A 13,854-nucleotide genomic window follows, 5' to 3' on the forward strand; every position below is an offset into this window, starting at 1 on the left:
AGTCTGTCCCTAAGGTCAGGGAATGTGGTTCTGGAATCTTGGCTTTTTCTTGGACTGTTTGTGTGACTTTGAGCACGTCATCTAACCTCTGTGAGGCTCAGTTTCTTTGTGAATAAAATGAAGACGACGGCCTGAACCTCATAAGTGTGTGGTGAGGATGAACGTGGCAACAACCTAGGCTGAATCTTGGGGTCTGGGGTGAATATAGCAGTTGGTGGGGGGAGAGGCAGTCACTGTTCCACAATATCACCAACAGGTTAAGGTGAAAGTTAGTCCCAACCCAACTTTGCCACTTTGTTAGCAGAAACCATCTGCACAGTCTGTGAGCTGGATGAAGCCTCTCCTCTTGTCCCTTTAAGTGCTCTGAGTGACTGCCAGTTTGCATAAAAGATTCCTGTGGGGATTCTGTTGCCCCAGGCTGCCAGCTGTAAGCTGGAATTCCTCATTATCAATGGCTGGAGACAGGCCCATTTAGGGATCACTCTTCTGAGCTCTGAATCTAAAGATGCAAGCTATAGGCATCAGATTCTTACACTCTGTTCAGCAGTGTGGGAAAGTTCTCTCAAATATTTTAACCACTCTACATATCTTAACCTCCTCCACCTTCACCAAGAGAAGCCATTTCTAACACTCATTTCATTTTCTCACCTATTTTTGACATTTCTACAAACATTAAAGTCTCAGGCATTGGTGGAGATGAGGCTAACAGAAAACACTTGAAGCAGCAGTCTGGAGAATGCAGTCTTAGTGATATTTTATTACCTAACCACCCCAGGAAGATGAACTCCCAGTTAGAGCAATGGAGTTCCCTACAACTGCAGTTTAAACCAATCTGTGTATATAAAATATCACAGTCTATGCTAAAGTGGTTAAAAGTAATTACAGACATCTTAATCACGGGCAGAGTGAGCATTTTAAATGTACATCAATACTCATCCACTTAGGGATGATCCCTTTCAATGGTTGTCAGATTGGGCCCCAAGTTCCTTGGAACTGCTCATGGCCCAGGGCTTGGGGGAAGGAGGTGGGATCTGGGCGCCCCATCACCTTGGCCAGAGCAGGTCCATCTCCACTGAGCCTGCATTTTAGATAGTCTCACCATGCTTTACTTAAAAGAAGGGTTCCACGGACAAGAGGTTTGAAAACCACTAATGAAGCCTAATATTCATATTAAACAAATGGGGAAGATGTGACTCAGAGCAGTTGTCACCTTTCCAAGCAGAGAGTAGCTGTAGCCACTCCTAGCAGTGGGCTCTTTTTTACTACCATAGCCCACCCATGGACCATGGAGAGGCCACATGCATTGCTAAAATCAATCTTTGAGCAAGAAAAGGTGGTATTTCCTGACCATGTGCTTTGTCCTGATGATTTTTACATGTTCCATTACTGAAAACCACAACCTACCATAGAGCATACACACTTGATTAAATGGGTTAGCTTACTAATCTTATATTTCAGAAACAATTATGCTAACTTGAACTTCCTATTAGGAAGATGCCCTCTGTAAATGTGTAATAAATGGGTAAGGATGGTGGTGATCTAATTAAACTTTTAGCCAGTTAACTTTTTTCCCAAATAATCCCTATATCAACTTTTCCCCTCTTTCACCGAAACTGTAGTAATGGAAAGTTCAATATATATCATCTTCAGTGAGTCTTCTTTACATTGTTTTGATCTTATTTCAGAACCCTAATGATATTTCAACCAATCAAAGACACTGTCTATTGTAAAACACCAGTATTTTATGTCTTGCTAAGAAATAAAACCAATGCACCTATTAAAAATTAAGATACCATTGCCTGTAAGGCACTCTGATTTCAGAGATATTAAAAGAGGTGCCTTTTGGAATTCATGAAGTATGCTACAGTATTTGCCACCATATAAGACATACTTTCCCCCTTGTCTTATGCTCCCCCTCTTCCCTCTTAAGGTTGCCTGATGCTTCCACTAAGCAGAAAATAGCATAGAAGGCTCAGCCTTAGTATTTGCAAAATGCTTCCCTCTAAAATTGTGTTGTGATTACATGTGAACATATATGATACATACTGACCCCAAATACTTCTTGGCATGTTTTTGCCCTAGAAAAGGTGATGGACCTCCCTGGATACGTACCACAAACACTTTTAATCTGTTTCTTTTCTGTGGCATCAGCCTTATTCTAGTAGGGAAGAAAGTTTTAAAGCCTCTATGTGGAAAAAGTCACACAGAACAGGACATAGATCCTCCATGTTGCATGAACATGGACACTGGATACTTTCTGTGTCTTGAGTTAAACATTCCCCTGGCAACAGAACTCATATCAGGCAGTTTCAAATACCACACCTCCTAATGATCCCATTTGCTGTGGTACCAAAATTGTCTAAATTGAGTCGTAAGGTAACAAAATATTTTGCTCCCTTTGCTCAGGCATCATTTTCATTCATAACATCAAAGTGCAACTTCAGTTTTTCAAGCCCACATATCCAATTACTCATAAGGCAACACTTTTATCTCAAGTGGAAAAAATACATTCTGCCTTAAAGAAAAGTCTTAATGCTTGTTTTATATGAGTGATACTCCTGGGTGAAGATGTTTTTGGTCTGCATTAAACATTCTTGCCTTTTGATAACAGATGAAATATGCACAAAATTCAAATTTACATATTCTCTTTCCCAAGTCTGAATTACTGTGTCATTTATTTTCCTTACATAATTTAATGTTTAGCATATTTAGTGTGTTCTAGAAGGTATTTTATTTTTACTAATGGATGGAAATTAGTATGTCATCTTGAAGGAGAAGAATCCATGAACTGTGATACCAGTGAACTTGACTTTCCAGCACTTTCCTCATGCACTGATCCACACAGTGGTGTGTCAGGGAGAAGGTAAAAGAGTGTCAATTACAGAGACCTAAGGAAAATGGCAACCCACTCCAGTACTCTTGCCTGGAGAATCCCATGGAGGGAGGAGCCTGGTAGGCTACATTCCATGGGGTCGCAAAGAGTCGGAAACGACTGAACGACTTCATTTTCAGTTTCACTTAAGGAAGTGTGAGAATAGCCATAGAACATTATGGGAAGGAAGAGGTGGTTTAGGAGGTATCGTTGCCCTCCTCCGGTGGTAAATCTGTAGGCAGCTGAAGGAGGGCTAAGGTGTGGGATGGTTTGTGCAAATGCTATTGTCTCTTCTCCTAGAATTATGTGTTCCTTCCTCATCCCAGAGAGCAGAAAATATTAAGCACCACAGGAGGGCAACAGCCAGAACAAACTGTCTTCCAATTCTTTCAGCCAGTAGGGAGCTGTGAAATCACTGCACAGACCTAAGGATGAGTACCACAAATGTGGAATAAATGGAAGTCAAATTATCCTTTGCATATTTTTGTACTGTCATTATAGCAATTTTCTTGAGGTGAAAAGCTTTAAAGATGTACTTTTCAGATTTGTTTTGCCTGACAATGATTACCGTCTCAGAATGTTATTGCCGTTTCTTACTTCTCTTAAGCTAAATCTTCCCTGCTTTCTCTTTTAGGCAAATATCAATATCCCAATGGGAGCCTTTCGGCCAGGAGCTGGGCAACCCCCCAGAAGAAAAGAATGTACTCCGGAGATGGAGGAGGTGAGGAAAACTGAGCTGGCAGAACTCAGCTCCATCTTTCTCCTCCAATATCCTGACTAGACAGGGCCAAGAGGCAAGGCGAGGGCCAGCTTTCCAGGACGAGGAGGCTACAGGTGGATGTGGGTCAAGGAGTCATCACACAGAACACACATTTCTTTGGCTTTCTTGCTCAGTCAGCCATTGAAACACACTGCCCCTCACTTCCCTTCAGCTGACTCTAAGTGCCTGGCCCAGGTACTTGAAGATGCTGAGTTTGGCTTCTAGTTTATTTATTCATTGTGTATGTCAGCTTGTGTGTCTGCTTGTGTGTGTGTGTGTTTGTGTCTGTGTATGTGTATATGTAGGGGGAAGTGGAACGTCTCAGATGCTCTTCATTTAATAGTAGTCACGAGCTTGGTAAGTTTTCACTCCAGAGCTTTTATTGAATCGAGCAGGATACACTTAGTACAGCTTCTGATGAGCAATGAACCCCGGTGGGAATGCAGGTAATAAGCACATTAAATTACTTGCAGATTCAAACAGAAAGCCCCAATCCCTGGATATTTCCTTTGAAAAGAGAAACTTGCAAGGGAGTCCATCAGTTTCTGGATTTTCCCCCTCCCTCTAATTCTTTACCTTTCCTCCAAATTCAAATACCCAGTCTTCTAAAATGGGAGCTAAAATTCATCATGGGTACAAAAAAAAGAGAATAGTTCCCTATCCAAATGTTTATATTTTTCCTCAATTGTGAATTTACTGATGAAACTTGGAAAGTCCGAGTCTGAAAAAAAGTTTAAGGTCTTGGAGCAAAAAATAAAGTCACAGGGCACTGCAAACTATTTTGTTTTTTAAAAGGTGAAAAGATTTCTTTAAACTTTGTAGGTGACCTTTTTGGTATTTGGTCCAAAAAAATCAGCATTTCAAAATTTCCTAATAAAACTTTGGTTGTCCTGCATCTAACCTTTTTCTTTCTCATAAATAATTACTGATGTGGTCCTAAGTTAGTGGTTCCAGCCCCCTATAAAGAGAAAGATAATTTTTGAAAGGAGATAGAATCTTTGAGTGACATCACCAAGTTCTGGAATTTTAGTCACCCTTGATGAGTAACATTTTGAACATAAAAGCTGAAAAGATCCAGCCCCACTCTGATTTAACGGTAGATAATTTCAAGTTCTGCTGCTGCTAATCTGGCCACCAGTTAGCTCATGATCATGAACTCTCCTTTTGAACCTCTGTTTGCAAAATACGATCCCTCCCATTTCTCCAGCGGTCTCTGTGAGGAAAGAGTCAGTGATATAATGGACATGGCATAACCTAGCAGGTATTCAATAAATGACTGCTCACTGACTGACTGAATTATCCAATTTTTATGAAGGACTCCTGGGCCTATTATTTTGCATGTTGTAAGAAAATAGCCCAGGGAGGTGGAAGGGAGGGCAGAAAAGCATTCTTCCCACATCTCCATTCATCTGTTTTTCTTAATTTCTTTATTAATTCTGTTTTCTTCCTGTGCTTCCTCCTAAGCTGTGTCTGTCACTGTGTCTGGCAAACAGTTGCAAGGTAGCTTGACTCTCTTTTCTCACTAAACTGACTGATATGATGGTTGTTTTGGAGGCTTGCCCCTCATCTTCCTCTGTGGTAGACATGGCCCTCACTTCTTTATAGCTGGTACTCTCTCCACACAAGGTCCCAGTTAGGAAATCTGCTTTTACTCTTGCCTTGTTTCTAGTTTGATGGTTCCAGCACATTCCAAAATGGCTAAACCCTGATAACAGCCTGGGTTGTGAAAACCTATTTCATGACCAACCACATAAACAAATGCCCAGCCAACATGCTTTGTGGGATAGAGGGAGCAAGGTATTCACAGAGATCCAGAGACCCCAGGAATGTTTCCTGAGTTGAGCTACATCTTTTTCATGGGGCTCATGGATCCAAAGGCTGGTGAAGGGTGGTATCCCTTATTGTAAGAGCTCGTGGGATCTTCTGGAGGGGCCGTATCTGAGCTGAACATTGGAGTAAGGTTCTCATGAAAACAGTATTGCAGGCGAACAGTTAGGTGCATGGCTCGGCTGCAAGGCCTGAGCCACCTCTTGTCACATAGTTTGAATGGGATAATGGAATCTGAATTCAACTAACCTGTACAGCCCTGCTTTTCTATTACTATCCGGTTTCAGTTCAGTTCAGTTCAGTTCAGTTCAGTTCAGTTCAGTCGCTCAGTCGTGTCCGACTCTTTGCGACCCCATGAATCGCAGCATGCCAGGCCTCCCTGTCCATCACCAACTCCCGGAGTTCACTCAGACTCACGTCCATCGAGTCCGTGATGCCATCCAGCCATCTCATCCTCGGTCGTCCCCTTTCCCTCCTGCCCCCAATCCCTCCCAGCATCAGAGTCTTTTCCAATGAGTCAACTCATCACATGAGGTGGCCAAAGTACTAGCGTTTCAGCTTTAGTATCATTCCTTCCAAAGAAATCCCAGGGCTGATCTGCTTCAGAATGGACTGGTTGGATCTCCTTGCAGTCCAAGGGGCTCTCAAGAGTCTTCTCCAACACCACAGTTCAAAAGCATCAATTCTTCGGCGCTCAGCTTTCTTCACAGTCCAACTCTCACATCCATACATGACCACAGGAAAAACCATAGCCTTGACTAGACGGACCTTAGTCAGCAAAGTAATGTCTCTGCTTTTGAATATACTATCTAGGTTGGTCATAACTTTTCTTCCAAGGAGTAAGTGTCTTTTAATTTCATGGCTGCAATCACCATCTGCAGTGATTTTGGAGACACCAAAAATAAGTCTGACACTGTTTCCACTGTTTCTCCATCTATTTGCCATGAAGTGATGGGACCGGCTGCCATGATCTTCGTTTTCTGAATGTTGAGGTTTAAGCCAACTTTTTCACTCTCCTCTTTTACTTTCATCAAGAGGCTTTTTAGCTCCTCTTCACTTTCTGCCCTAAGGGTGGTGTTATATGCATATCTGAGATTATTGATATTTCTCCTGGCACTCTTGATTCCAGCTTGTGTTTCTTCCGGTCCAGCATTTCTCATGATGTACTCTGCATATAAGTTAAATAAGTAGGGTAACAATATACAGCCTTGACGTACTCCTTTTCCTATTTGGAACCAGTCTGTTGTTCCATGTCCAGTTCTAACTGTTGCTTCCTGGCCTGAATACAGATTTCTCAAGAGGCAGGTTAGGTGGTCTGGTATTCCTTGGAATTGCTCACTTTCTTAGATTTGGGATTCACTGCCTAGCTTTGCATTAAGATAACTACTGTCTAAAGTCGAGGACATAATATACTATCCCTGAACAGAACAGGCCACCTCTTGTCACAGCCAGGAACTCCCCCATCTCAATCCTGCCACCACCTCAGATGTGAAGAAGAGGAGGGACCCTAGCAGGAAGCCAGGATGGCCTCCCACCCACCTACGGTCTCTGTGAGCCCTTGCTCTGCTTGCAGAGCTGGAGCACGCTCTCCATCTGCTTGGCCCAGCCAGAACTTGGCGTGTGCCCGACACAGAAGCCTTACAACCAGATCTTAAGAAGCTGGGCTGGTCTTTTGCCTAAGACAATGCAGCTGCTTGATTAAAGTGATTTGAAGGATACTGACAAGCCCGTACTCTGTCTCCCAAATCTTACTTTTGACTCAAATTCCATCATTATCAAGCCACAAAATAGCACATTGGGATTTTCTGTTCATTATTTCCCCCTCTGCCTGGTCCCTTTACACAATGCAAACACACTGCTGAATTCTGGTCTCACTACTTCCTAGCTGTGAGGCCATGGGCAAGTTTCTTACCCCTCCCCCCAGTCTTGTGCCTCAGTTTCCTCAACTGCAGAGCAGGGATAACAATGGTTGTGGATTGAAGATTGCTGTGAGGATTGAATGTGTTAGCAGTGTGCTTGCTGTTATTATTCAGTCTTCAGTGGTTGAGCATAAACAGCACATCAGGCTGTACTGTTGTACAGAAGAGAATTTAGGGGGAAACTCAGGGCACCTGGCAGTAAAGAGGAAGAGGAAGGTGAGATAGCTGGGAAATGGTTCATCATTTTGCTTGATTTTACAAATACTCTGTCACCCCCAAAAGGGACATTTCTGTTTGACAATAGCCATTCCTGAAATTGGGACTGGCATGGGGGTTGATAAGCTGTCTCTCAAGTTTTATCTAAAACCAAAGAATGTCTTCCATGTTCTTTCTCAATTCAAATATCTACTTACAAAAGAAAAGAAAGCATGCTCAGCCAAATGGCACCATCTGGACCCTGCCTGTTCATGCCTTAATGTATTATAATTCTTATGATAACAAATTCATAGAAAAAAATGGAATCTGATTCACATTATTTTTTAAAAGATGAGAGAAGATTCAACTAAGAGTATGTACCACCACTAACCCCTTCCTGAGTCAATGTCTTAAAACCTACTTAAATATCTCCACTTATAACTTTCCATTATTTGTGACCCTACCAAATCAAGATCTAAAAGTTTTATTTTGATAAATAAAAATCACAGTGCACTGAGGTTTTAATAAATTTCCAGGAAAATGCCTAATGTCCAATATTTTCATCCTTTAACCGTGTATGTTCACACAGTAAATCTTTGCACACAGACACATAACTGCACACATGGGCTTTAGGTGTTAATTGTGGTAATATAGCACATTTTGAAATTAGAAAGCGACTGTGACTCATCTAGGAACTTAACAGAAGGAATTAAAAATATTTTTCTCCTTCATGCTTCTGTATTAAGCTCTATCCACCTAACAACTATGGGAATGTTTATAAGTGAGAAAACATTTTTCATCTCACCACTACTCATATATTTTCTAAAAAGAACACCTTACAGCCTTGTTAAAAATTTCTTTTCAAAAGCCTAATGAAGAAGGTTTCGGAATACCTTGTCCTCCAGGTGGAGCTTTAACAGGTTTATCTACTGCTTCTAAATCTGCATTTATAAATGATGAATGTGCACAAAGGATGCAAAGAAGCTGAGCCTATGGCTCTGTACAATGACTCAGGCAAACAACACTCTGCGGGTATTTACAAAGGTAGAGTTGACATTGCATGACTATCATTTCGTGTGGGTGACATGTTAGCTGTTTCATTAGCACTGTGCCAGAATCTAAGAAAATGACAAGAGGAAAAACCACTAGCCTCTAGGAGAATACAAGCACCTTACTATCTTATGTTTCTACTCAGCCCTTTAAACAAACAATTTAAAAGCATTTCTGTACATGCACCAGAAGTCTGGGAAGCTTTCTTCCCTTTCCCTTTAGGGTTCAGACAATTCGAGAACTAGATGTAGGAGCTCGATGGGGGCTAAAGCACAGCATGGGCTTTACTACCCGAGTTACAGGACTGGCTGGCACACCTACGGCACAGGGCTTGAACCTGAGACAAGCGTGCGCTTTCTTATTATTTTTCCCATAACTGAACCGGTTCACTCAGTTGCTGGCCCAGCAGGTGGAGCTCTGCCAGTCTCACGGAGAGCCTATGTTAGTCTGGGCCTTCAAGAAGCAGACCCAAAGAGGAGATTCGACGGGCAAAGTATTTACTGGGAAAACACTTGTCAGGAAACATGAGACGGTCGTGAGAAACATGAGACCGTGATGCAGATGAAGGATCATGGGGCGGAGAGTGACCTAGACAACAGTGCTGTTCTCAGGAAAATTCTCGAGTCCTTCCCAGAGGCGGCCCAGGTCTCCCAGAAGCAAGCCCACCTTCGGATCCTATGACGCTCAGCCATTGGCCACGAGCAGCCGTGGGAAGTGTGACCTCAGCATGGTGATGGGCGGGTCTCAGGGCAAAGCAGCTGGGGCTGTCATTCAGTTATCCTCCCTGCAGGAAACTGATCCGAGAGGCGTGCTCCTGTGGCTGCCACAGAGATCAAATGTTCCTCCAACACCTCCAGTCCAGGGCCCTGGAGACTGGGCACCTCACCACTAGCAAATAGGAGGAAGGAGCTAACCAGCAACCATCTGCACTACTTAGTTGGGGTCCCAGGAGCCACAAACAGCAATGGGTCTTACTGTTTTACACCCCCTGTTAATCTGTGTGTTTGGTATATGTACATAGAGGCATAGATTTGTCACTATGGGACATTTTCAGGATTAATCAGCTAAACAGCTATCCACAAGTGTGACTGTTCCCTTCTGTACCAGTAACTGGTGAAAGTGAAAGTCGCTCTGTCATGTCTGACTCTTCGGGATCCCATGGACTATACAGTCCATGGAATTCTCTAGGCCAGAATACTGGAGTGAGTAGCCTTTCCCTTCTCCAGGGGACCTTCCCAACCCAGGAATCAAACCCAGGTCTCCCACATTGCAGGTGGATTCTTTACCAGCTGAGCCACAAGGGAAGCCCAAGAATACTGGAGTGGGTAGCCTATCCCTTCTCCAGGGTTTCTTCCCAACCCAGAAATCGAACCGGGGTCTCCTGCATTGCTGGCGGATTCTTTACTAACTGAGCTATCAGGGAAGCCCCTACCAATAGTTGGACGAGCCACCAAAACAAGTATAGAATGTGGTCCAGCTCTAAAGCCACAACAGAAAAACAGAAAATGTGAAATGCTTTCCAAAGTAGGAGAGGAGAGCCCTCCTCTGCTGCTGCATCCTCTCCCATCCAGATTTAAAGAGGTTTTGCTTATATCAGTTTCAGTTTGTTTCTGTACCCCAGAAACATCACTGGAACAAAGGCTGGCAGCCAATATGCCCCAAACGAAAAAACAGAAAACTCCTGGACTGAGTTATTGTTAGAGGTGGCTGTGTACTAACGGTCTCCGGCCTACCCCCCCCCCCCCCCCCCCCCCTTATGATGTGTGCGTGTGTGGGGGGGTGGGGGGTGGGTGTGCGCGCACACGTGCGCCTGCATGCTCAGTGGCTCAGTTGTATCTGACTCTTTGAGACCCTATGGATTGTAGCCCACCAGGCTCCTCCATCCATGAGATTCTCCAGGCAAGAATACTGGAGTGGGTTGCCATTTTCTACTCCAGGGGATCTTCCTGACCCAGCGATTGAACCTGAGTCTATTGTGTCTCCTGCATTGGCAGGTGGATTCTTTGTTGTTGTTCAGTTGCTCAGTCATGTCTGACTCTTTGCGACCCCATGGACTGCAGCACATCCAGCTTCCCTGTCCCTCAGCATCTCCCAGAGTTTGCCCAAGTTCATGTACATTGAATTGGTGATGCCATCCAACCATCTCATCCTCTGTCACCCTCTTCTCTTTCTGCCTTCAGTTTTTCCCAGCAAGGTTTCTTTCTCACTAGATTAAATTTGGTTTTGTAAGATGCTTCTCTTGGAAACATAAATCCTTTTCACTAGTGCTAATTTTTATGAGTTATCAGACACTGTATCAGACACAGTACTCTTGTGTTTTCTAAGTCATGGGGAAATTACTTGTGTTTTTCTTCCAGCTTTATTCCTCCATAAATTGCATGAGATCTTGAAACTTTGAGTGGATCACAACAGCACAAGAAAAAGTCAGTCTGCTAGAATTACACTGATGTTATTTTTGCTTTAATTTTTTTCAGCTTCATGTCCATGACCCAGAGAGACCATATGTCTTTTTCAGTGAGCTAAATCTTTCTCTTTTTATTTTTTCTTTAGGGTGCTCCTCCCACTTCGGACGAGGAGAAGAAGCCAATTCCAGGAGCTAAGAAACTTCCAGCGGTCAACCTATCGGAGATCCAGAACATTAAAAGTGAACTGAAGTATGTCCCCAAAGCTGAACAGTAGTTGGAAGAAAAAAGGTGAGTGAAAAACTGTTTCCTTTATCTCAAAAAGACCACTATAAAAATGGTTTATGAAACCCTTCCAAAGAAGAAGTCTGGAATTCCAGAAGTGTTTACTAAGTATTGGCACTCTCACGTTAGACCAGAGCTTCTGGCACAAGGGTTTTCTGGTATGTAAACCAAGCGTTGAGGCTTGTCTTATTCCCAGAGCAGTCAGACAGCCACTGAGGATGTTGGGCTGCCTTCCCCTTCCTAGTCACTTTCTTAGTGAGACAGCCCCACACAGGACGATGGCCGTGCTACGTGTATCACACTGATGCGGACTTACCAGGGCATTTACAGGTAACTTCTGCTGATAAGCTTCCTTTATAGTGGAGAGAGGAGCTGTTTCAAGTCAAAAGAACAGAACAGTATCCAGTGTTTTCAGCATAGTTATATGAAAGGATAAAGGAGTCAGAACAAAACACAGTAGATTCTATGACCGCAGAGTGAGTCCAGGAAGCTGGATGAGGAGAAAGTGACAGCAGGAAGTGATCTGAAGCCATACACACTCGGTATTCATTACGACAGGATGAAATGAACTGATGACTCTGTGTCATTTTACTCAGTACTGCTTGCGTTGCCAAGCTCAGATGAAATATTCCAATATGTCTGGGATGAGGCAACAGAAGTTTCTTGTGAGAAAGCCCCCAGAAGTGAAACAAACTTTTGGTAATATTTATTATCATCACCCAACTAAGGCTGTTCAGTTAGACACATGAATTTTTAATGCAAACTTTAAAGGGTTTTTGGCTTTTATGAAATTCTTGTTGACCTAAATTTAACCCCAGTTCCAGTTGCAGAAGAATTTAGTTTTGAAGATTCAAAGGAATGTGTTTTAAAATTAGTTCAGAGAGGATCCTGTGGTGTTATTCAGCAGTGAGATTGATTCTGTAGACTTGAATCTGTGGTTATGGTAATAGAGAACAATAGCAACTCAATAAAATATCAAAATGGTACCACAATAGCCAGAATATATTTTTTGTTACTTCATTATCTCAGAGAAGACTTTAATGATTCTTCCCTCCTGAACAAATTCTAATAATGCAAAATCACTCAGAGAAGCCCATTTGTCCTTATTCTACAGGAATATAAAAACTTAAATTGTCCAGGTGGTTGATCTGAATTCCTGATGAAGACAGTCACTGTTTTGAGCCTAGGAGTGATCTTTATTTTTGTAGGAGAGGTAGTGAGCTGTTTTGATTTTGACACATCAATGCTTCTTCTGCAAATCTGTCGGATTTGGAGACCTCCATGGTCATGGTTTATGGTCACGGAGGGAGAGGATTTCTTAACATTGACTGATTAGCTGGAATCATAAGCAGTAAATACCCTGGGCCAGCCATCATCTAGCTCCTCACTGGTTGGATTTGATTTCCTCCCCTTTGGGCCACCCCTTCATCACCTACCCTCACTGTCTATTATTGTTCAGTGATTTTTTAAAAATTTAAATTGATTTATTTTAATTGGAGGCTAATTACTTTAGAATATTGTATTGGTTTTGCCACACATCAACATGAATCCGCCACGAGTGTACACGTGTTCCCAATCCTGAACCCCTCCCACCTTGTTCAGTGATTTAATTGAACAGGTCATTGTCTGAAAACTGAGTAAGTTCACAGTACCAAATTAGGAGGGCTTCCCAGGTGGCTCAGTGCTAAAGAATCTGCCTACCACTTCAGGACATAGGGTTTGTTCCTTGGGTCTGGAAGATCCCCTGGAGAAGGAAATGGCAACCCACACTAGTAGTCTTGCCCGGGAAATCCCATGGACAGAGGAGCCTGGTGGGCTACAGTCCATGGGGTCATAAAGAGTTGGACATGACTGAGTGACTAAAACAACAACACCCAAGCTATGAAAACCACAAGATTCAAAGTCTAGGGTACAACAATTATAATACTCTAGACATAAGACAGAGGAGCACCTCCTTCTAGCTAAGATCAGCACTTCTTTTAAGTGAGATTTCAAACTCTTTCCATGTCTTGTGTCATGGCTAGAATTATTCATGAATATCAATAAAAAACACTTTGGATAAGAATCATGAAGGCCAGTGGCTAGCCATTTAGAGATCAGTATTCACAGCTTATGGCAAAGGACTTAGGGCCTAAACCTCCTCAGAAACCAGAACCAGGCAACAAAGGGACAGCACATACTGACTCAAGACCAAGAAAGACAGGAGAATGCCCAATGGAGCCCTAACCCACACTGGGGCAGGGGAAGGCAGGTATTCATTCCCGTACCTCTCAGGAGTCTCCTGGCTGCTATTCAAGGTGGCCAGAGGGTGATTTAAGCAAGCCTGGGGGTTAGATGAAGAGAAAGGAGCAGCAGCAATGCCTGAAAACCAAGGGCCCTCTCATGCTCACATACCTACTTATCTGTTGCATGATCAGTAATCTCCAACCCCACGTCCATGTCAAAAGCCACTGTCAGCCTGTCTGTCTGTAGCTGAAGCAGAGGCCACCCCAGACTTCACGAATAGGGGTCTGGGAACCTGGAGGATTGCTAAGGGCTGTTGTC

At 43.1% G+C, this 13,854-nt stretch overlaps 1 protein-coding gene across 2 annotated transcripts in view; it reads left to right on the plus strand.

Moving 5' to 3' along the window:
* SMPX (small muscle protein X-linked) overlaps window positions 1-13,854 on the plus strand; it is a 50,140-nt gene that overhangs the window by 11,974 nt on the left and 24,312 nt on the right. For both annotated transcript variants that reach the window (XM_040266666.1, XM_040266667.1), the window contains exons 3-4: window positions 3,507-3,593; window positions 11,174-11,316. In XM_040266666.1, coding sequence (XP_040122600.1) covers window positions 3,507-3,593; window positions 11,174-11,302 — 216 coding nt within the window. In that variant the 3' untranslated portion in view covers window positions 11,303-11,316. The remainder of the gene's footprint in view (window positions 1-3,506; window positions 3,594-11,173; window positions 11,317-13,854) is intronic.

This window comes from Oryx dammah, unplaced genomic scaffold (genome assembly GCF_014754425.2).
Source record: "Oryx dammah isolate SB20612 unplaced genomic scaffold, SCBI_Odam_1.1 HiC_scaffold_23, whole genome shotgun sequence".
Classification (NCBI taxonomy): domain Eukaryota; kingdom Metazoa; phylum Chordata; class Mammalia; order Artiodactyla; family Bovidae; genus Oryx; species Oryx dammah.